This window comes from Aythya ferina (assembly GCF_964211825.1).
Source record: "Aythya ferina genome assembly, chromosome: 15".
Classification (NCBI taxonomy): domain Eukaryota; kingdom Metazoa; phylum Chordata; class Aves; order Anseriformes; family Anatidae; genus Aythya; species Aythya ferina.
In genome coordinates, this window is record NC_140314.1 from 14,755,159 (window position 1) to 14,780,490 (window position 25,332).

The 25,332-nt window shown below is 36.0% G+C and overlaps 1 protein-coding gene across 44 annotated transcripts in view; it reads right to left on the reverse strand.

The window, feature by feature from the left end:
- RBFOX1 (RNA binding fox-1 homolog 1) overlaps positions 1-25,332 on the reverse strand; it is an 873,300-nt gene that overhangs the window by 271,251 nt on the left and 576,717 nt on the right. For 11 of the 44 annotated variants that reach the window (XM_084536953.1, XM_084536921.1, XM_084536942.1 and 8 more), the window contains 2 exons: positions 6,600-6,754; positions 3,747-3,967 (listed from right to left, as the gene is read on the reverse strand). The exons of 28 other annotated variants lie outside the window; for them this stretch is intronic. In XM_084536953.1, coding sequence (XP_084393079.1) covers positions 3,747-3,833 — 87 coding nt within the window. In that variant the 5' untranslated portion in view covers positions 3,834-3,967; positions 6,600-6,754. Of the gene's footprint in view, positions 1-3,746; positions 3,968-6,599; positions 6,755-10,635; positions 10,822-12,950; positions 13,092-25,332 lie in introns of all 44 variants that reach the window. 5 more of the 44 variants (XM_084536924.1, XM_084536925.1, XM_084536926.1 and 2 more) reach the window with 3 other exon arrangements.

Below are 25,332 nucleotides of genomic sequence, written 5' to 3' on the forward strand. Positions count from 1 at the left end.
TTACATACCTATAGCACGTAAAGCAATAAAGATGAAGTTAATGTATAGACATTAAACCTATTATTCTATGAAACACGTTACGTTCCTATGGATTTCTAAATAGTTAATCTGATGCAGCACTTTGTAAGCTGGATTGATAAACAGAAGTACATTTCACATGCTTATTCTGACAATGTGTAAGATAGTACAGCAACACCCACACAAAATTACTGCTAACAGGGCAATCGTCATGCACCCTGGCAATGCAGATGGATCTTTTTCACTCATGTGACATCCTACTCACTTCACTGTTTATCTGGACATAAGGGTTCCCCTGTGGGAATCAAAGGGCATATCTGGGATAGGAACCAAGGGCAGGATATGAAAGCTTTTACTGGATTGCCACACAATGCTCTCTCCCTCCCTCTCTATTTATTTATTTATGTATTTATGTATGTATTTATTTATTTATTTTTATCACCTGCCAAAGAGATAGTAGCTTGATAGCTTTAATTCAAAATGGGCCTTGCTGCCCACAGCATATATAGTTACTGGATGTTTCCTCCTAAATTTTCACCCAGGAGGAAGAACAGATGGGAGAAATAAATATTTTTTTTTTCCTCAATAAGAATGTGTTAATAAATCCTAGCTAGTATAATAACTCGTCATTCTAATAAACTTTGTATTTATTTATTGAAAAAAAACAACACAAGTTTATTTATATGTATTGTATTTATATATATATTATAAATATATAAATAATATTATAATATTTATATATACACTATATAATCAGTAAGGATACAAAGGATACTTTGTATCCTTTGTTTATTGTTACCTGTAACAAAGTGTCCTCAAACATCAAAGTACTACCTTAAAAACACAATTTCAGTTGTCTTACTTGATTATATATAAATCAGTGTCTTACTTGAGTCACTGTAACTTCCAGACCTTTAATTATTGCTTCTGTGTTATATATATTATATTATATATATATATAGTATTTATATTTAACTTGTTATATTTGATATATTTGTAACTTAAATCCATTCTCTCTCCAAAAACATATGCATTCCATTCTACATCTGCTCACTCAAATATACAACCTCCACAAGACAAATACAAACCCGCTAATATGTAATTGGAAGAATTACACATGGTTGTTATATATAGTGTTTCCAGAGAGGTATCCATCATATCTGCCATTTTTTGGTGGTTATAAGTTCTTCACTCTGCAGTACTCTGTAACAAGAGGCTGTGTGACAAAAGCAAGCTGAGGATGTAGGATAGAGCTCAGCAATGAATTAAGAAGCAGAGGCTGGCAAAGGCTTTATACACAGCATAAGGTAAAATAATATACAGAACTTGAAGGTGAAGAACCTCTAAATACCTCCATGGAGATACCTCCATGTGTACTCTCTGCTCCACCATAGAACACAAAAGGTCAAAGCACAACAAAAAATAGTTCTCCAAATCTCTATGCAATTCTCTACACAGTTTTCATATGCAAGCAGCCTTGGTGTAAGTGCAAATCAGAAATCATGAGGAATCCCTAATTGGAAATAACTTCTTTCTGTAAAAACCCAGGCAAGGAAGTAAATTGCAATCTTATAAGCCTCTAAAATGTTAAAACAGTCTTGGATTTGAAAATACATCATCATCGTGGCTCTCAACATGTAAACCAGTAAAAACATTTACATAATTAGTGTATCAAGACATTTTAAAAAAATCCATCAAAAGTCTGAACATTATGCAATTATTGCTGAAAAGAGGCTGATAAAGATATGTCTATTAAGTGCCCTTTGCACCAAGTATTTTGGATATTTAGTTTTACATTTTATATACTCAGATTTACTTTAAGAGAAACAATAAGCATTCTAGTAACATAAGGTGATTGCAGATACCGTAAGTTTTGATAAAAACTTGGGGTTAAGCCATTCAGTGTTCTACTGTGCCCACTAAGACAATATATTTGTTTTGTTTTCCAATATACAATTTTTATGTATAAGATTAGGGAGAGGTAGAGAAGAGGGGAAACTGGAGAAGAATCTGCATGAAGAACATTTTCCAGACAAACCTGTAAATGTACCAATTTGTTTGGAGAACAGCTCTTACTGCTTTACTATATTAGACCTATGGAAACATAGTAACATAGGCCTGGATATATCTTTCTAAGGAGAGAAAGGAAAGGAAAAAGATTTGAAATAAGGCATCCTGAATTTTCAAAGGGCTCTTTTTTTCTAATCTATCTGCTTGGATAATGCGCCCAGAGTGGCATTTTGTAATGACAGCAACTTTCCAACAAATCAATAGTTATTTAATTCCCAACAAGCTCTCGAGTCCATTAAACCTGATTACATTCACCCATTTCAGTTGGGTGCAGTTATTTTTCCTACACCAGCACTTAATCTATAACAGGAACTTATGAGAACTTTCAAAAGCAATTTCAACATCAATCAGCATAGAGTGAAAGGCACGATTTGCTTGTAATTATTTATTGGACAGGATGGCACAGGGTCTGACTGAGCTCTAGTGTCTGACCTTCACCCTCAAATTCTAATGGATATGAAGGCTTGCTTGATGCGTTCAAGTGTGCTACCGTGTCTCGCTGCACAAAACATAGCATTGGCTTGCATGGGCCAGAAGGCACATTTTTTCAATACCTGGTAATGGCCACTGCTGTATTTTTATTTTAGAAACGTAGGATATTAAGCTTTAAGTGAAGAATGCAATTCACAATCTGTATTACTGAATGGACCCATACAGAAAAAAAAATGTTTTGTGTTGCAGTTCCACCTCTGTGCCCACTAACTGTTGTGGTGAAGGTGAGTAATGAAAATTTTAAACAAATGCCTCTCCTCCACAGCTAATTTGACTGATCACTAGCATGACACTGAAATGCAGTACTGCATATTATTCTTTTTTGAGCCTGTTTATGTATAACATCTAACTACTGACATTTATAAGGTGCATAGTGTTCATTTGGGGAATGCTCAAAAATGTTGCTTGAATTCTTTCTTAGTCATTTTTAATTCTGTAAACAATGGAATAGCTTTTGCTTAAGTAGTATCTATATGATCTATACAAAATTTTAAGTCTAACATCAGAACATTTCTACTTTTTGAAAAAAAAATACAGTAAAAACAGACAAATCAACAACAACAACTAAATCAGGAATTGTCAGTTAACTTCTAAAACATAAAATTCTCTCTCAGAAGTAGGATCTTGCACTTTAAGGACTCAAAAGAATTAATATGATGTGTGTAAATATTCTGTGAAGGTGATGTATTTTTCCATACACAAAAGAAAAAAAAAAAAAACTTCATTCAGTGTGATGCGTAACATATGCATTAATGCATATTTAACACTACTCATCCTTGCTGTGATAAAACACTTAACCTAAACACATCATGGTAAGTTACTTCGTCTTATGATCTGCTGTGGGAATGCTGAGTCCCTCAGAAACCTAGAATGGATAGCAAATCCTCTGCCCTGTGGTCAACCTCGTGAAGCAAAGGCATGAATGTTAAATAGCAGACAAATCAATACAAGCAAATATAGCTCAACTACACCATTTATTCAGCCATGAGAGATGTCAATACACAGATTAGGGTGATCCATCTTTTTGATTTCCTACTGTCTTCTCACTGACTACATGAAAGCTTTTGCCTGTATTAAAAGTGTTTGCTTTCTCAACCATAAAAATTTCAATTATTACTCTAAGTGCACTAGAGTTAAGTTGCTTGTTGGAAGCGGCCTTGCATTACCTGAACAAGTCCAGCGAAGTATGGTGCTGCCGGCAGAATCATTGGCACTCCATATGGATGTAGCAAAACTCCTTGAGACGACAACATGGTTTAAGCGATAGTATTACTCCCACTAAAGCTAAACACATCAATTGAAAGTTAGGGGAAAATCTATATACCAACTTCTTCCAAAATCAGAGCTAGAACCAAATAACTTCTGTCAGGGGCAAAGCCCACATCAGCTGTAAAAAAAAGAAAAAAATTGACGTCAGCAACTCTTAATGTTAAAATTTTCTTCAGAGACAACAGATAGAGACAACAGCTGCAAAGCTAACTCTACCAAGAAAAGGAAGGTGCTATTTTGGGACCATCTTAAATAACATGACTAACCAACTACTCTATACCGTTCAAATTTTAAGTAATAAACACATGCAGATCAAACTCTCTGTCCTGGTCTTCAAATAGGATTAGAATTAATATTCCTATCTTAACTGGCACATACATGACAACAGTTGCTATTATAACCCATTAAAAATCATCTTTATTATGATTGTTTAAATAACTGTTTCCCTGTATTTATAGCTGTTAAACAATATATGAGATTTGAAACTTAAGCCTGCTAAATTCAACATATATTGTTTTGAATCATTACATTTTTCTTATTTTGAATATTTGAGCTACCTGATGCCAGCTAACAACTTCTTAGTGTAAATTATATTTTAATAGCTTTTCTAACCTTTCACATCTCTGTTGCTGCATTTATCATAGCTTTTTGAAAAAGAACAAACCTGACCTTTAGAGTATCTCATATCTGTTCTCTAATTAAACTTACACTCAATGTAAGAGACAGAGTGAAATTTACCCTGTTTTATCCCCCAAACAAAACAGATTTACTTTTTAATGTACTATTTGCCAGTCATTCTTTTCTACAGCTAATCATTTTTATTTTAGACAAAGTAAACTCAGGCATTAACACTTGTTTTATGTGCCATAGATCTTTTATGGTTAATGTCAAGAATTACAATTGAGCAAGATTTTTTTTTAATTCAATTAAGAAGTAGGTGTTTAAAACTTCCTGTTACAAGTTAAATATATATCATTCTCTCCTACAGTCTTTGAATAACCAGGGTGCTTCACATCACTAATTTCAACTACTTGATTTTGTTGCATAATTACTTTTCCAGATAACTAATTAGAGACAAGATTTTATGTGATACTCAATTATTTAGTGTCACATTTTGACCATCGTGAAAGGCTTTCAGTAATTGATTCTCATGTATCAAGGCAGACGGGTTGCATGATTTAGAAATCTACCTTAGCAGGTGCATGTTGACCCTTGCTACTAACAGCCTTAGGCCATTTCTAAGTTTAGATGTTAAATAGTGACCCTGTATGATGTTTTTTTTTTGAGAAGCTGCCAATGAGGACAGCAATTATCATGTGATGATGTGATGTTTACCTATCTCCATTTTCTGTTCATAGAATGACTTCATTTTTCTTTTAGGGATAATGCTATTCACACAGATCACCTAACTATGCTCAGCTATTAATCTTTTTTTTTTTTTTTTTTTAAATCTATCTATATGTATCTTTTCTTATTAAGAAAAACTTATTAAGCAAATATATATATCTTTTATATAGTTTTATAACTATACATATAGTTATATAATATATATATTATAGTTTTATAACTATATAGCTTAATTCAGCACACAGTAAACAGACATGATTTTGCCAAAATATTTTCATAATTTTCAACATGATATCAGTTATTAGCTTTCATAGAGAAACATACAAACAAAATGGGAAAGTATATTACCATTACAACTCATCTTGAAATATTTCACTTCTAAAAAACATTTTCATTTTAACTACTAGTTATTTGTTTATTCTAACAGAGTAAGCTACATGGGAAAAGAAAGAGGATTTCTTTCACTTTGCAATGGAGATTATAACGAATTCTGGAAGCTTCACTCAGATGACTCCAATGGGACAACTGACACAACCATGGACTGTTAAATTGCACTATAAGCACCTAGTCATTTTTTGTTTCAATATATATGTTACATGCTGATGAAATTTCCCAATGACAAAGTTGGAAGTTACTGTGATTACTGAGGATGGTAATAATATTATATAGGAAGAATTGCTTAACCTTACAGACTTGTTAACAGAAATGGGATGAGAGTCATTACAAAATGTAAGGTTATGCTTCTGCCAAAAACCAACTTCAGTTCTAAACTTCTCAGGAAAAAGAAAAGAAGGACCTCATTGTTGAAGGACTTTTATCTACTAGCATGATGCAGATACAAAAAGATGAGTTACAGTTCTTAAGTGTTTCTCAAAGGTATTTCCAATTATGTTTGGTTCTCTTAATTCATAATTTTTTAAATGATTACAGCAGCTGTAGAGGAAGTCCTTTATGTGTAGTTCAGGTGAATAGAACAACTATGCTGTAATAGAAAGCTAAGAAAGCTATGAAACAGTAAGACAAAGAGACTTCTGAAGCTAAGGACATTCCTGGCACACTGAATAAACAAGGAATGTTATGAAAAATATTTTTAGCCTCATTTATGCAAGAAATGTTTAAAATGCATTTTTGTGTTGAATAAGTGAAGTTATAGAACAGCCTTCCAAATCAATAATAGCAAAAAAGAATAGCTTATAAAAGAAATAAAGTGATATGATGCTAATAGTGTTAGTAGCCTAACCTGATCTTAACTTACAGGAAGACCTTTCCAGTCCTTTGCAAGCTGTATAAACATTCAAGAATAATGAAAATATCAAGTTTATATCATTTATTGTAGCATTTGTATTCACTACATTTTAGATTGGAATACATAAAAATAAAATTTGAAAATAAACTATAATTACCTGTTTTAATGATATGATGCTTTGCTTGCCTCACTATAACAACATGCTTCTAAATGTATAGCCGTATGGCACTCCAAATCCAAGCTCTGACTTTCTGGTTGGGCTCTTTGATGATCTCCCATGTGTGCACCAGCTACCTAAGTTCGCACAAACCTCTGTGAATCAAAACCACAGAAGTACATACAGCTTTACTTGCATCTCCGCCCTGTGCCAAATTCTGAACTTACGCCAATACAACTATACCAACTTCACCAGTTTATACCAACATATTTGTTTTCATAGTATATTCTCCCTCCCAGCAATACAAAATGGAAATTAGTCTTAAGTTTTACAGTTCACTGTTAGCATTAATGGTCACTCCTGTTTTGCAAGAATACATTGACTACATGAAATTTGACCATAAGGAGTGCTGAGGACACAGAGACCAAACCAGAAGAGTATTAAATACACTAATAATTGTTTCATTTTAGCAGGACCTCTAGCATGATTAAGGTTAAGCATGAGCCTAAAAGTTTTTGCTAAGACAAAGCCAGAATGATCAGTACTATGCATATCAATCACCATTCTGAAGCCATTGATGATGACAGTACTTACTTCCTGCCTACTCCAGTATTCTTACTCCCCCTTAAAAGCTGCAGGTGAGAATATTTTAAACAGCTATGCAGCTTTCACTTTCATGACATTCTAGAAAAGTATAATGCTGTTAGAAAAAAATAACATTTTAAGCCATTTTCGGTATGCTAATTGAGGGCATGATTCCTTCAACTGTTTCCAAACCCACTTTCTTTATTAAAAAATTCCAAGGATTTTCTGCAACTGAAAATTTATTTTAAAAAGAAAAGACAGAAAAAAAAAAAAAAAAGAAAATAGACGAACACTAGTTTTATATATAATATATACACAGAAACATACAATTTCTTTTGTTTCATTTCTGTAGAATTTTGTTAAAAGACAGGTATTATTTATAAAAATGAATGCTGAAGGTTCTGAAGTTACTACATAGTTTTAAAAATCAGTAGCAATATAAGAATTTTGTCATGTTAAGCTGAACACTCCCAGCTGATACCATCTGAATCATACCTAAGAAGTTCATAAAATACACAGCTTTTTAAAACTTAAAGATTATTTTTGCCCCAATAATACAATGCATTATTTGAATTAATTAAGAGAAAATGATTATCCTATAGGTAAACTGACTGAACAATCAATTAAAAATCTGACAGTAGTCTTGCTATGACCTCCTAGAACGAGGCTGGTCCTAAAAAGTGAGCAGTATAGGTCAAGCGTGCTAAAGTAACAGTGGAAGGTCAGCCAATACAAAGGTGAGGAATAAAACAAAAACATCCTATGCTTAACATTCCCCTCCCCCCCCCCCCCCCCCCCCCATTGCAGGCCTGTTAGTTTAATGCCCTAACATACATAATCTTGTGTTTTAGCACAGAGCTCTACCTACTAACATGAGTGCTCTAATAGTGACTTTTTAGCAAGTCAGTAGTGAAATCATTTGAGAAGACAAGGAAATGAAAAATACTATATTGTAAGAATACACACAGAAAGAAATAGAGGCATAATCCCAGGGCGCTTAAAGAGCTGGCTGACATCATTGCGTGACCTCTCTCAATTATTTTTCATCGATCTTGGGAATCTGGAGAGGTCCCAGTAGACTAGAAGCTGGCAAATGTGCCAGTTTTCAAGAAGAGCAAGAAAGAAGACCCTAGCAATTACAGGACTGTCAGTCTCATGTCAGTGCCTGGTAAAATTATGGAGAAGATGATCCTTGAAGTTACTGAAATACACCTGGTAGACAATGCAGTCCTTAGTCCCAGCCAACATGGGTTCATGACAGGTAGGTCCTGCCTAACAAATTTGATTTCCTCTTATGATAAGATCACCCATCTAGTAGATAAAGGGAAACCAGCTGATGTGATCTTTTTGGACTTCAGCAAAGCTTTTGATATGGTTTCCCATAGGATCCTACTGGACAAAATGTCCAGCATACAGCTAAACAAAGTCATCCGATAGGTGAGCAATTGGCTGGTGGGCAGAGCCCAAAGGTAAATGGGGCCACATCTGGCTGGCAGACGGTCACTAGTGGCTCCACTTTAGGGCCAGTCCTCTTCAATGTTTTTATAAATGATTTGGATGTAGGACTAGAAGGTGTTTTGAGCAAATTTGCTGACGACACCAAACTCCGAGGAGTTGTGGACTCAGATGAGGGTGAAAAGGCCTTGCAGAGGGATCTGGACAGATTGGAGAGCTGGGCGATCACCAACCACATGAAGTTTAACAAAAGTGAGTGCCGGGTCCTGCACCAGGGACAGGGCAACCCTGGCTATACATACAGACTGGGCAACGAGACGCTGGAGATCAGCCCTGCAGAGAGGGATCCACGGGTTGTGGTTGACAGCAAGTTGAATATGAGCCAGCAGTGTGCCCTGGCAGCCAGGAGGGTCAACTGTGTCCTGGGGTGCATGAAGCACAGCATTGCTAGTCGATCGAGGGAGGTGATTGTCCCGCTCTGCTCTGCGCTGGTGTGGCCTCACCTTGTGTACTGTGTGCAGTTCTGGGCACCACGGTAAAAGAAGGACAAGAAACTGCTGGAGAGTGTCCAGAGGAGGGCAATGAAGATGGTGAAGGGCCTAGAGGGTAAGACGTATGAGGAGCGGCAGAGGTCATTGGGCCTGTTCAGTCTGGAGAAGAGGAGGCTGAGGGGAGATCTCATTGCAGTCCACAACTTCCTCACAAGGGGGAATGGAGAGGCAGGTGACCTATTCTCCGTAATCACCAGTGATAGGACCCACGGGAATGGTGTTAAGCTGAGGCAGGGGAAGTTTAGTCTGGACATCAGGAAGAGGTTCTTCACCAAGAGGGTGGCTGCACACTGGAACAGGCTCCCCAGGGAAGTAGTCACGGCACCAAGCCTGTCTGAATTTAAGAAGCGTTTGAACTGTGCACTTAGTCACATGGTCTAAAATCTTGGGTGGACCTGTGTGGTGCCAGGAGTTGGACTTGATGATCCTTATGGGTCCCTTCCAACTCAGGATATTCTATGATTCTAACTATGTCTGAAAACTAGACTACACATTCAAGGCAGAACACAAAAAAAAAAAAAAAAAAGGTGCAAAAATGAACAAAGATTTTATCCCATCTGCATATTATATCTAAATGTTCTATTAGAATGTATTTCTCAGGAGGGCAATGACAGTGATGAGGGGCCTAAAGGGCAAGATGCATGAGGAGCAGCTGAGGTCCCTTGGTTTTTCAGCCCAGAGCAGAGCAGGCTGAGGGGAGGCCTCATGGCAGCCTGGAGCTCCCTCACGAGGGGCACGGAGGGGCAGGCGCTGAGCTCTGCTCTCTGGGGACAACGACAAGAAGAGAATGGCATGGAGCTGGGACAGGGGAGGGTCAGACTGGGTGTTAAGGAAAGGTTCTTCACTGAGAGGGTGGTCAGGCACTGGGACAGGCTCCTCACAGAAGAGGTTACAGCACCAGGCCTGTCAGATTTCAAGTGTTGAGACAACGCCCTCAGACATACGCTCTGATTCTTGGGTGGCCTTGTGTGGAGCCAGGAGCTGGGCTTGATAATCCTCATGGGGCCCTTCCAACTCAAGATATTTCGTGATTCTATGGTGCATTAAACAATGACATGAAACCAAGATGTTCTCCCAGAGCAAAAGCAGATGGCTATTCTTACTGTGGTTCAAGACAAAAACCAGCAACATTTATGGAGCCACACTGCCTGGAAACACCAGGTCCCTGCAGTGCAGTCATCAGACAATCAATGATGTATGCTCTAATCTGATCCTGACAGAAGTGATCTATTCAGACCATACTTCCGCATTTCTGCCAAATAATTAATTCTTCTTAAGGCCTATATCTAACTCCAGTAATACCAACAAATGTCTTTCTTTTTGTTTTTTTTTTTTTTTGGAAACTTCTTTCCAATATTAGGCTGTTTCTCAGCTCAAAGATCATAAATAATTCAAGTATCACTTTGGCAACCTCTTCATAGCGTATGCTATTTCTTATTTGATACCTTTAAACTCTTCTTTAAGCCTCCTGCTTTCTGGCCACCTTTCCTGTTCTCCAAATGCTCTCCATTTTCTCTTTAAATTTTCTCATGGTTTTCCAATAGAGGAAAACACAGAACTGGGAGGAGAAAATAGTTTCCAAGTCTCTTGGGTAGTTTTCCATTATTTATAGCAACTTTAGGTTATTGAACCTAAAAAAAAAAAAAAAAAAAGTTACAAGTTTAGCACCATACATGCTCTGAAAGAGAAGGTGAACTGCACTGAATATCACTGCTTGAGATCTTGAGTCAAGCTGACCCAGACATTAAATATTGCTGGATGGGATAAGTTGTCCTACAGTTTTGTTTTTTTTTTTTTTCCCCTCTTCTCCTCAGCCAGGACAGCTGCCACTTTTATTATGATACTCGTTTTCCAAATGTTTTACTTCCACCTTTATTCTAAAATCATACATGGTCAATAGCTCTCTGAGGGCAACAGATGCACTGTCCAAACTTGAACCCTGTCATCAGCTGCTGCCATTACTCCACTCTTTTAATCCAAGCTTCAAGTACATGTAAAAGCTCATTTGTGCCAGTTCTCCAGACAGCTCCAGTTATACTTAACAGTTGAACTAAAATACAGCATGGATATATTAGTGACTTTTAATTATAAAATATCACATATATTAATTTAAGATTTCTACTATCCTTGAAATACAAATATGGCTGATGCAGTCAGTCTTCCAAGTTTATTGAGCATCTCAATTTACACTAGCATATAGAGAAAGGATATAGAAATTGTTTAAACTGAGTGATACCCGTTCTGAGTATGTGGAACATTTGTATTTAGTATTAACACACTCATCTTCCAAACATAGTTTCTTATCTGAAATAATAAGCTCGTTCATCTGCAGCTAGTTTTTAATTTGGTCCCAGGAGCTCACATGATTTTTTCCAATCTGATAGCCAACAATTCAGTTCATTTCTTCAGCTGTACTGAAGTTTAACCTTCTGGCTTCCCTTTTTTATTTATTTATTATTTTTTTTTAATATACAATTCAATGTCATGCTTGGGGTGGGGGGAATCTACTTTTTTAATGATGACAAAGCACTTCAGACAGAATCACAAGCAAAAACCTAGGAAGCATATTTGGGAATCAATTTTTAGCCCTAGAAAAATCATGCCTTTCACACTAAAGGGCAACTGGTCATACATTTGAAGTACAACACATCAGCAAATCTCAACTTCTGAGTACATGGTCAGTCCTTATTCTTTGGTTTGATTAGCTCCAAACATTGTCTTTTCCTGTCAGAGCTGTGCACTGATTGACTCACTGCTCTGGTATCTCACTGAGTAAAGAATGGCACATTTCCTCTGTAATTTGTTTGGAATGCTCCCGCAAAGATCACTTCTGCTTTCCTTTCCTGTGCTGCCCCACAACGTCTCTTTACTACCTCAGCAACCGTAAGGCACTTGTCATCACCTTCGAGGGCTCACTTCAGCTTACTCCTACCCTGCCTACTACTGTGAACTGTCAAAAGATCTGTTTCTTTTCCATATTACATCAACTGTTACTCTCCTCCACCTCCTAACTGTACTCAAAATACCATCAATGCTTTCTCCTATAATTTTCTGAAATCAGGTAAGAACTTCTTGTAAATGTTTACAAATGTTCTCTTTCAGCTTGCAAAACCTTCTCTTGCCAGAATGCCACACAAAAGTATTGACACCTGACTGATAGATAAACTGACTGCTTAGTAATCTGATGACAAATATCCCTGCTTCTCCGCAAGTAACCTATACATTTGTATCCATCTATTGTATCCTAAACTGTAAATCTCTTTTGAAGAGAACTGTCAGGTACAAGGGGATCATCACCTATGACGATAATATAAAAGAACAAACACATACAAAGGTGTAAATACACGTAGCATCACTTTTTAAGAAATGTGATTAGGTAGGGTTTTTTGCCATAAATGCTTTGTTTTCTTCTGCACCCTTAGAAAACATCAGTTCCTTCTTTGACTAGATTGCTACTAGACAAACAAATTTGTCTCTCAGTAGTCAGTAAACAGAGTGATTTACCATTCAGTGAATCATAAAAATTCACTTCCAATACGTGGCAATATATTGGAGGTAATACATGCATGGCAAAGAGAGGAAGAAGAGAAAAATGAGTTAAGGAATGCCTCCATGGCTAGACTTCACTTTAGCCCCTGCAGAAACCTGATGACCTGTCATTATCCATATATATCATGGCACAAAACTGGAGAACAATCTGTGAGCTATCACTCTCTGGGAGAGGGAAAAAAAAAAAAAAAAAAAAAAAAGCTATAGGTACCTTTTGACTTATCCGTGTTTTCATATGAATTAGGAAAATTCTGAATCACAACCAGGTTTGTCTTTTTGTGTCAGCATTATCATCAGAATTAAAGCAGGATTAATCCAGTAACTTCAGTTATTTAACGTGCTGGGCGTTGAACTAGGAAGAAGGATAATATTAGACTATGCATGAAATGATGTAGAATGTTAACCACCCTGTAAAGCTACGAGAAGTGCTCTAGCACAGTGGCGATGCAAGCCATACAAAGCGCAACTCCTCCAATAAAGAATTCTGTGGTCCTGCACAATTTTATCTGTTCAAGTTCCCCTGCTCATCTCATCTTCTCCTGCATCACTCAGAAAAGTTGGCTGAAGTAGGAAAAAAAGATTGCTTTAACTACCAAGAGTTGATTTTTTTTTTTACTACTTGTTCACAAGACAGAAGCCATGTTGCAAAAGTCTTTAATATACCTATGTCTTTATGAGCATTGCATTGTTTTCATTTCCTTCTGGAGTTCTGTAACAGCTGTTCCTACATAGTTCCTATCATTGGATATTGTACCAAGTCAGTTGCATTTTCAATGTTCAAGAATAATCTTTCCCATGTTCACCTCATTACTCTTGTATTTATCTACCGTTTCCTAAAAAGATGTATAATAGTTCAGTTGGAAGACACCTTCAGAGATCAAGTCCAACTGCCTGACCTCCTCAGGGCTAACCAAAAGTGAAAGGATATTAAGGGAATTATCCAAATGTCTCTTGAACATTGACAGGCTTGGGGCATCAATGACCTGTAGGAAGCTCGTTCCAGTGTTTGACCACCCTCGCAGCATTATTTACTTTTATTTTTTAAATAATCCCCAGTCAGAACCTCCTCAGGTGCAGCTTTGATCTGTTCCCCTGCATTCTATCAGTGAGACTGGCACCTCGCTCTGCACTTCCCCACCTCAGAAGCTAGAGAGCAGTGAGGTTACCTCAAGATTCTGGAAGTTGAGAACCTTCTTAACTAGATGAAGTTAAGCAGTTTTGGGTAGATTGCATTTTGTACAGAATTTCCCTTGGGTGTGCATTCATTTGCAAATACAGAGCAGCAACAAGAAAATATAATTTTCCTCACATATGAGGAACAGACTGACTTTTAATCAATAACCACTTTTAATGAATGCTATTGATATATCAAAGCAATGCCATGCTAGATCATCCATTTCACACAAGATGTTTCCCAATGCTTGAGCATGTGAGTCTCACTCAGTATCTGTTCATGGCTGTCTTCTTGTTGACACTAACAAGCATAAGACAGGATCTCAGAAATATAAGTGTATTCTAGAACAATGCACACATGACACCTACTTGTCACTGTCATGTAGCATGCTTTGGTTGTGTGGAGATGGCAGATAGCCACGGGTTTATTGCCAAATCTGGTCAACTGTATTTCTCTTTATTACTGAAGTCAGGTTGCTCTTCACTACTGCACCACAGGAAGCTATGACTTCTTGACCCCAATTATCACATTCATTATTCATCAAAATACAGTTTTCATTTGCTTCCCTTAAGAACAGCAGAGTATCACTATAAGGTTCTTTCAATACAACTTCACCCCCTTAATACACACAGGGTTTGCTGACAAGTAAGAGCTACTCATTCCCTTGAGTAAGGTTCATATTAATAGGACTGGATGGTGAATCACAAGATGGTATCAAACCATGCCTCCTGCCTGCATAAATGCATCATTTAAGCACCCTCCTATGCCAAGTGCAATGATTTGATTGCAGAAACTAGCATAGGACAGATCTCCTAAGTGAGCAGCATACCTTGGAGAAATAACTGATTCAAACTCACAAATATTAAAGCCCCTATGCATCTTCAAATGGATCAGAAGGAATTGCAGTTCAGAAGTAGCAAGTTTCATATTCTCTGGAAATAAAATATCAGAACCTGATGGCATTAGCTGTAATGCAAGCTATAATTCATTTCAATTCAAGACATCAGCAATATTTTTTAAGTACTGAGGTTTAGCCAAGAATCTAGGAGCATCTGAAGCAGGCAGGATTTGGCTGAAAGAATTAAAAGGCACAGCTGATAAGAAGTTTGCTTCTAAATCTAAATATCACGAAGTTAGAACAGCTGAAAAAAAGGTTTCTTATGTATGAAGATAATTCAGTCTCATAGGTATCCCCTAATGCAACTGTTTGGACAGACACTTAATCCCATATTCAGCAATTCAGCCACCACTCCTAAACTCAGTTTGATGTCTTACAGGTAGCAGCTGCACATGGGCTATGCAGCTAAGAGGCTGCATATCACAGGAACACCCGACTGTTCCTGAGGTATGTTAGATCTCTTCTGCCCTTAGTCAGAGGGTTCGTGGCTGAGGCCAGGTCAATGTGAGTGCAATTGCCCTGCTACCCTCTACAAGCACAAAAGAAAGCTACTTTGTGGAAAAAAGAAATGTTTCCTGGATCATGCTTCCACAAGTCTTCTGGGTAATACAGTAAATAAATCCCACCTTAAAGAATCACATCATATGTTTTCTTTTCTACCCTCCCCCAAGATCCATTAGGTAATTTCCTGCTTATTCATTAGACATTCTATTTCTCAATAAGTGTTCTTCCAAACAGGTAGTTTTCTACAGCAACCAACAGCGGATACTGAATTCATATGAACACTATTTCTGATGTTCTCTCTTACAGCAACATCCTCAGGGGGACATTGCTAAGTCTATGGGAATTGCGCTGCTGATCAGAGTAACAGAAAAGGATAGAATAAGGACTGAAGAACAGAAAATCATAACACTATTGTATCAATGCCAAATAGTAACAGCCCTTCCTGTCATCCACTTAGCTTATTGGTCAATTCCTTTTTACGTTAAAAAGGAATAAAGAATGATGGTCTTTATAATATCACCTTCACTTAGGTTTTAATCAAACCAAAGTGTGTACTAGCAAAGGATTGGTGTAAATTTGTGCAGAGAAGAAGGAAAACAAGAGGATTAACTCTATTTTTATTTCTATTTCTTTTTTTAGCTGATATTAGGGCTATTCAATTCATATTAGTAAGATCTTATTGCTTCAAGAAAGAAGACAGAGCAAGCAGTCTAATTTTAAGAACTGAGATATGACCAGTTCTCCTGCAGTTCAAAGGAGGCTCAAACAAAAAATAAATAAATAAATATTAAACTCTTTGACTGTGAGCAACTTATGCTTCCTCAAAATTTTTTCAAAAAATTGCCTGCCCCTAAATGGGAGAAATGCAATGCATACTGTTTACAAAAAATGGCAAAACACCAGAAGGTGCGTTACTGAATCCTGGTAACAAATGGAAATAAGAAATGTAATATCCCACTACAAATCTTGAGTCATGTTGCTCAAACAGGAATTATACTAGAAGTTCGTATTGCATTGCTCGCATACATAACATTGGCACATCTTCATTGCAAATGCTATTATAGGAACATCTCTGGTACTGCAATGAAAGAAGAGTGCTACATAGCTGCTTCTTAAGAACTGTCTGATTCTGGAATGGAAAATGAGTCAGTTGGGACTAGTGAATTCTTACAGAAACTCTTTTCAAAGTTGTTTTTTTGTTTGTTTGTTTGTTTTTAATTTTTTTTGTTTCTTAATAATTTTCTTGATTTTTTTCTTAACTATAGGTTACCTACAGAGTCTGCTTCCATAAATGTTTTGTGTAATTTAGCATAACTTCTACTGTGTATACAGTAAATCTTTGCTATACCGTATTGATCTACTTGGCTATCTGTGATACTAGTAAAAACTAAACTTTCTAAATTTTTATCCTCTACTGTTCAGCCTTGATTAACTCTTTGAAGTCATACAAATAAAATACTGAATAGTGCTGTTCTCCATGGGACTAATTCCTGATGAAGCTATACAAACAGCATCAGCCACTACCACGGATCAGATGTTACCTCCTATAACACATCTTTCTGCATAAATCTGAAAACACCACTTTCTCTTAGAGTTTCCATCAAGCAGTTTCAAAGCTCATTTTCTACTGGGAGAGGACACAAATTTTTTTTTTAGTTTTAGTGCAGATAAACACTTAAAACTATTCACAAGCAAAATATACAAGAATACAGTAAAGAAAACGTCCATAACCAGTACAATACATTTATTTCACAGTAAAGCCAATGATCACTTCCTCAGTGGTAGTCAGACTGTCCTGATCTACCCCAACATGTCCAACCCTATTTTTCTCTCCCATTAAAAATTTCTTTCTGCTTTGCACACTGGAACAAGCTCCTTGGTGCTCCAGTCCTTCACAGTTTCTTTGGTTGTATACAAACACATGTTTATTTTTAAAAAGCAGTTCCTAGGAGACATGCCCTACAGAACCATCTAGCAATAAATATTATAGAAAAGTTTTTTTGTTTGTTTGTTTTGTTTTCCTCTCCTCCAATGGGTTTCTGGAAATATCTTGAAAGAGTTCACTACGAGCAGTATTACTCTGACATTTCTCCCTTAAAAATAAATAAATAAGAAGTTCCTGTTTGAGTTTCCATTTTCCAACATTTATGGAATAAGCAAGAATCAAAATTGCATTTGTAATGCTGCAAACCTACTGATGAGCGTTTGAGATCTGAAAGATTGAAATCCCTGTCTCATATTTATATCTTTCACAGTTGATGCACCTGGGTAGGTGTGAGGGAGATTAAGTATCTTACAAGCCCTTGCTGAAAAAGTGAGATTTTTGTTCCATGCTAAAAACAAATTTTGCAAAGTAACACTTAAATAAGCATCTGCAGTATTAGTCCTCGAAGTCAATGATGCATATTTTTCTGAGGAACTATGTATATAATACATCTGTCTTTCAATTCAGTTTTTCATTTATTAAGGGGTAGTTTAGTTTATGTTAAAATGATACTGAACAACTTTACTTCAAAGACATACCTTTGTACTAAACCAACTACATTACATCAACAGTATTTCAAAAGCCTCAAATGCACATATATAAGAAAGAGATGTAGATAGCTGTAGCTCTATAATTGTATACAGGAGCCGTTTGAATACTGTGAAAATACTACAACCTTGTTTTCTTCCTTGAACACTTTTAACAAGCAACTTTCTTCAATGATGAAACTTACAGAAGGCTGAACTTTTAGGATGTGCTCATCATTAGAGTCTCGGTATATTTTTTCTATATTTTCTTTTTAAGGCAAAAACAATCAGATGCTATATGCAGTGATTTACCTTTATTATAATAGAGAGTATAGCTGACAGCACTATATAAGCTTAAAACTGTTGACAGGTACATTAAAACAAAACAAAAAATAGTGAAACAAGTGATAATGAAACGTTCTTCCAACAAGAAATACATTTGGAAAGAGAAGTTCTACAGTGCTGTCCTCCTGCTAGCACACAGGAACTTCTCTTGGCAGGGGAGGGCTAGGTGTTGCTTTGCCCCGAGTAAGATCTGTGAGAGTACAGGCAGCTTGAGCACTGTCTTCCCCAACTGATACTTTGGGAGTAAAGTTAACTTTGACATGAAAGTAACTCAAGTTAATTCATACTTTATCTGTAATCAGTAAGAGCTGCTTCAGTAATAAATAAAATTAAAGTTGATACAAATTTCTGTTTTTTATTTTGCTATATATTTAAATAATGCTATGAAATTGTATAAGATACATTAAAAACATATAGAATGCAAGATGAAATCAACTTAACCCATATATATTATAAATTAGAAATTCTTTATTTGCTAAAAATTGCTGAGACCATCACATTTTTAATAGAATAGCATTTATTTGACCAAAACAAATGATTATTTTGCAAATACTAGACAACTAATTACATAATGTACCTTTACAAAATTACATAATATGGGTGCAGCATGTTTCTCTGTTTTCCGTTTGAAAAATAGATTGTTTAATAACTCACCAAAGCTATCTGTAAACCAAGGAAACAATAGAGCAGATGTTGACTGTTGTCTTGTGCCTCACAGACATAATTAAACACAGTGAAACACTCATGCACCCAAATAATAGAGGACAAACAAATACAAGAATAGCACTCTATGAACATAAACCTCATTTACTGGGCACCTGTCGCATATTAATCCACGATGTTTAAACCAGTTATAAAAATGGAAAATAAGGTATTTATCTTCGGACTATACAAACTACAATTTCTCGCAGTAGTAGCTGTAACTTCTGTAAAACCGATTTGCACAATGCTGACTTCCATAAAGCTGGGAAAGAACCATATTTTCTATTGTAACAAAGCCAAGACAGGGCAGTCACATTTTTCTGTGAGCAAAAGTTACATGAATCAATGACTCTGAATGATCCAAATAGACTGAAAACATTGTGCCTGCTGTGTAATACAAAATCTTAAGATTCCCCTGGAAAGCCAGTTTCCTTTGAACTGCAGAACACGTTCCCTGTAATTATTCCCCTCCCCCCCACCTCCTTTTGTAAAGCAATAATGGAAAGTAAAGACTGGATTGCATAAGCATCAAAATAAGTGTTTATTTTCTAGGATAGTGTCCCATGACATTGCTTAACACTATTTCACATCAGAATTCGAGGGCTTTTTTTTTTTTTTAAAAAAAAAAAAAACATCCCTCTTTATCTACATTTCTATCTAATGTAAATATATAAATATATTCTCTAGTAATATCATCGTTGATCTAGTATTTGAAAACACGCATTATGTGAATAAATACAAAATTAAGTACCCATTTCCACAGTTCCTATTAGAAAACAATGTTTTCAGATAAGTCTAAAAATTAACTCATATTTACTGCAAAACAGAGAAACATTTTTGCTAATAAAAAAATCCTAATTTTAAAGTAACACAAATGCTTTAGGGAGTGCTATTACACTGTTATAGTAAACAAATCAATTTTGTACCCGTTATCTAAAACGCACATTTTGCTTTTACATTTTACTTAGTTATGTCTAAGAAGACAGAATATAATGTCATCTGCATCTCTTTATGTTAATAAAGCCATACTATCATCCTTCCATAGACAACACCATAAAGCATAAATACCAAATGGAAAACAAATGGAAGCATAATGCCACTGTGAAGCAAACCAATCAACCCTAAAACAGCTGAGATAGATAGATAGATCTCATCCAACAGTTCATTCATTCTTTATAGAAAATATTCCTAGGTGAATCAGATTAAAAAAAAAAAAAAAAAGGAAAAAAAAGCAGCTCTCAAAGATTGTAGAGCCCTAAATTCTTTTGATTTATGAAGGCAGCATATACTGCATTGAGCAAAACAACTCAGCATGCGGGGACCCTTTTTCCTGAAATTCCTTTATTAACACAACCTGGCTCTGCTAGTGAACAAGAGCAGTGGTGTGGTGTATATAAATCATTAATAGTGTGTTGTGCAATGGCTGAATTTCCTGTGTGAGTTGGAAAGCCTTCCCGCACAATAGGGATTTGGGGGTTGGAATTGGCTGCTATGAAATGTACTTCATCATTCTCTGCGTTTGACGCTTCCCAATAGCTTTCTACTTTTCCTTTTCCTTTTCTCCCTCAAGCCCAGCAACTGCAATAGAAATTTATTGGATTTCATGCCTGCAAAGAAAATAAGAGAAAAAGAAAGAAACAGGCAAGCCCATTTGGAAGGAAAAATATTTTCCCATCATTTAAAAGCAGGCTGTGTTCAGATAAAGTCTACTACTTATGAACACTTTTTTTTTTTTTTTTTTTTTTTAAATGTTTAATTTACTGCTTTAAACTGAAAAGAAATTGAAAGAACTACTAAAAGTGTGGTTAGTCTTAGGAAAAAAAATAAAAAAATCAACTATCACTGAAAAGGCAATTACTCTCTAAATGAAGTCATTTTCCACTGGAACATTATTTATTTAAGACCAGGAAGAAAGGAGGGCAAATATCTATGCACAGGGAACTCCTGAAGTTGGCCTCATCAGCACTTCTACACTGGGTGTACCAAAAATCTTTCCAAAAAGCAAGATATAAGTTCATGTGCATGTGGGAAGCACGATGTTCAAAGTAGAGCTAGAAGACGAGCAACAGGAAAGGGAAGGAGAAGATGAAGAAAGAAAAAACAAACAAACAAACAAACAAACAAACAAAAAAAACCCACAACTCTTGAAAGTGCAATGGCTGAATTTCCTGTATTTTTGCAGATACTCAAAGTGAACTTGGAGGGAACATTGAAACTACTTATCTTGCCTCTGAAGTACACAAATACACAAAGTACAACAACAAGAAAGTTGAATGTCTTTTCAAATGTGACTGAAATGAAATACCAAGTTTTCTTTATATAGCATTCTGCACTAAAATATTCCTTTTAGGGTCACTCTTAGAAAAATTACAAAGTTACAAAGTGACCAATGCTGAAAAAGCAGTCTCAAACCATATGCTACCCATCAGGAAAAATGACACATTATAAAGTTAACTAAGGATACAATTGGTCTTCTGTCTAGGCCAGAGTAGCATTCACTATATATCGAGCACCAGCACCACAGAGAAACAAGTTCATTGGCATCTAAATGGCAAATGTTTAAGATATTTAGAGTGCAGTTTTGCAGAGCTGAATGTGCTACAGTCGGAACAGGGAAACATTCCTGTGTGCCATTTTGCACTTGTGCTGATATCCAGCAGACTAGAGATTACAAGAATAAGCCTTCAATGCATGCAGAAGTCCCTCTGCATTACACAATAATGACATTCTGAACAGAAATAAAAGAAGCCCCTGCAGTGCTATTCTGTCAGATTTTGAAAGTAAATAACTTAGCTTCTGACAAGAGATATGTTTTTTTTTCCCTCCTCTTGCCATAGAGCATTAATTGAGCTATGCAGCCATGTAACATCCTAGAAAGGGGACTAATACATGACAAGGAAAAAAGCAAGAAAAGAAGGGAAATGCATGGAATATATGAGCTGATTGACTTCCTTTCACCCCTAAATTTTCTCACTAGCTCTGCATTGACAAGGTCATAATATCAGGGAAAACTTTGAACAGTTTTGTTATCATCTTCCTTTGTAACAGGAGATGATCTTCATTGTTTCAAAAGAGTACTTTAAGTTCACTCTGTCTTATGAAAGATGGTGGCATTATGAAAACAAACACATTTTAAAACTATTATCACTCATTGTTTTAAACTGAAGAAAGTTCCATGCCCATAATCAATATTTCTAGTTAACTATTAAATTTATGGAATGCTTACTTGCCACAGTAGAGAAAATAAGAATAGCTACAAAACAAGAGGCTATGAGAAGCAAAAGCAAAAAAGCAGCCTTCAAAACTCTGTAATAAACATAAGCGTAATTCAATAGGAAATTAAGGAGAGGTGTATCACAACTGTAAGTTTATACATACCTCACACAAACATGAGATACAATTAAAATTCATGTAGTTATAAAACAAAGCATATTCAAAATATTAAAAGATAGGACATAGAAAGACCAACCATTTTTAATATAAAGGGTCAAAAATTAAATTTAAAAATGGTCTGAGTTGAAAGCACTGGTATTGTTATTCACAAGCATCTGAACATCTTAAGTATTTCTATTCTAAAGTAGCACAGACTTTCCTTCATATTGGGGGAGGCAGGGGGGAGGAAGGAGAATCGCTGAACAAAAAATAATTCACTGAGTGCTTTAGTTCTTCATACAGTATCTAATTTTGATTCTGTGTGTGTTCAACAGAACGAGAAAGAGCAGGATCAAAACACATTGAGATCTCTCCACAGCTGGAGCCTGCTACAGTGCAAAAGACCAAAGGCCCAACTACAACTAGTCAGGACACTATAGACATTAGATATGGTATTTTCTCTAATTAAATTCACCAGGCTGCAGTACTGTCAGAGTAGGAAGGAAAGCAAAACGTGAGAGAAGTCAATGGCACTGCACTAGATAACTCTGAGGTAAATGAGTAATGCTAGCAGAGAAATGACAGGAGTTCCTCAGGAGAGCTCTTGTACTACACATCACACTTTAAAGCTGATAAATCAATTGCACATACACCTTTAAAAGCCAGAAAAGCTTCAAGGATTCTTGGAGGGTGTTGACTTCTCCTTTCCACTAACATTATTATAACCATATAAAGCTAGGTGATAAATTCTAGTGTCACAGTTCTTTTTATCACTTCATTTCATTTATGTTACCTATTCAAGATTTACAAAATGTTTTAAATAGAATGTTAACATGCTGGTAGCATTTATTTACCAGATTCAGAAACACACACATTGAAAAACAAAAGCTTCATAGTCCAGTGTTTCGTGGCTACTGGTCAAAAAGGTAACCAAACTGAATGAAATACCTACTAGCTGCAATGAGGAAAAGCCCATTTAGATAACCAAAGCATGCTTTCCTTGATAGAAAATGCCACCGCACATTTGTTTCTCCCAGAAAACCACCACATACAAATTTAGCAAATACCATTGAATAGTGACAACTTACGAATAGCTGACACAACAAAACACTCCGTCACCACTGCCCAGCCTATTTGGAGAGCCCTGTTATAAAAGCAATGACTGCAAGCTCAAGCTATTCACCTGCTTCTGCCACGTGGAAGCTCCTTTGCAACTGCTCTTGCTCTTATATTCCAAAGCAGCAAGTCCTTAGCCGAATTTTTTTTTTGTGTGTGTACGTCCTCTAATATTTAAAGAGCTGGGTACTTAACTAAAGCACTTCCCCTTGTCGTAGTGAGGAAAGTGGCCTTGCTCGACAATGAAGTAGTCAAATGCCCAAACTAGCCCTTATACACAATGAGAATGCAGCACTTGCTCTCTAAGCCACTTCTCAATAGTCTCTGGAAAACAATGAAACAGCTCTTGTGAGACAAAAGATATATAAAGCTTTTAATTTCTCTTGAATAAGGGCTACAGTATTGCATACCAGCTTGGAAGTTTATCGCAGAATGCCGAGTGATTTATTTACTCTAATTAAGACAAACAGCACATCAAGATGCGACTCCTTACTCCTGCACTAACCCTGCTTCTAAATGCAACATTTACTCTCCCTCCCTTTAAGGTCCGTTTCATACATACAGTAAAATTCCCTAAAAATGCTACACTGCCCCCTTAGGTGAACATGAAATTGCTTCTACCATGATAATAATGATAATACCTTTTTTTTTTTTTAAAAAAAAAAAAAAAAAAAAAAAAATTAAGAGTACTATAATTCATCTGACCAAATACAGTTTTTTACCCTACACCTATGAATAAACAAGCTCTGTGTTTCTCTTGGGGCAGTGAAGCTGGTTAAATGAATCAGAAAACCCTGGAAAGATTGCCTACCCTCAGTCCATCAGCTACTGGACAATTATTCAAGGCCCAGCTGTAAGAAAAACAGATGGCGAGTGAGCATTAATAATGTGAACTTCTTTTCACTCATGCAGTCATAAGCAGAGGTTGTATGTTCTCACATGAAAATTGCCATGAAATAGCAGACTGAGGAACAAAATTGTGCAAAGACTCCAGTTTGTAAGCTAACAGATGCCTTAAATTTTCATGAGTTCAAGTCAAATTTACCAATTTTACAGAAGAGACATAGTGAGTGAGTAATATAAATAGTCTAGATAAAGAATGGCAATGTTTTCATAATACATTTAAACAGTGACATCACAAAACATCTGTTATTGCATTCAGCTAACATACCTGATCCTTTGAAGACTCACTAAAGTATAAAATGCAAAAGACACATGCACAGAAATGTAACTGTGATGGTGGCATTCAGCAACTGATGTTCGCTCTCTATAAAAATGTATCCAGAAATTGTTCACCCATTTTAGTTCTTCATACAATTTTAGCACAAAGACAATTTGTTCTAATCCTTTTTCCATTATTGACACTATCGACTGCATCAATTGAAAACACCATCAAATAAAATTAACATTGAATTTAGTCATGAAGAAACAATGTGATAAGAAGTCCTTCAGACTCCTATATATCATCAGATCCAAAAGCATGACATAAGGAACTGAGTGGGGAATTCAGCTGTTTTCCATAGTCATAATGCTTAAGGCCCAAATAAAATTACATTAATTTACCATGTAAGCACTAACGGAATAGCTGGGGTAGAGATGGAGAGTTTGTTGTGTTTTGTTTTCATGGTGGATTTTTTTCATCACTGATACAAGAGCTGTATTGTGAACTACTTTCTTGTTAAAGACAGAAAAGGTTGATATTGAAGTTTCAGTTCAATTGTTTTCGATCTGTGAATGTCCACTATGAGCAATTGCTCCATTTAAAAGGAATTACCCTTTGTACAAACCACTTCACTATTTAAAATAAACCACATGTATCATCATTAAACAGAAAAAAAAAATACCAATTTTAAAATAATGACAGTGTACTGGAATATTTTGTTTCAAAAACACAGTTGACTTGGTGTTTTCTGTGAAGTAATGAACTAAATAACCCTATTTCCTGGTAAGCATATCATAGGGAAACACAAG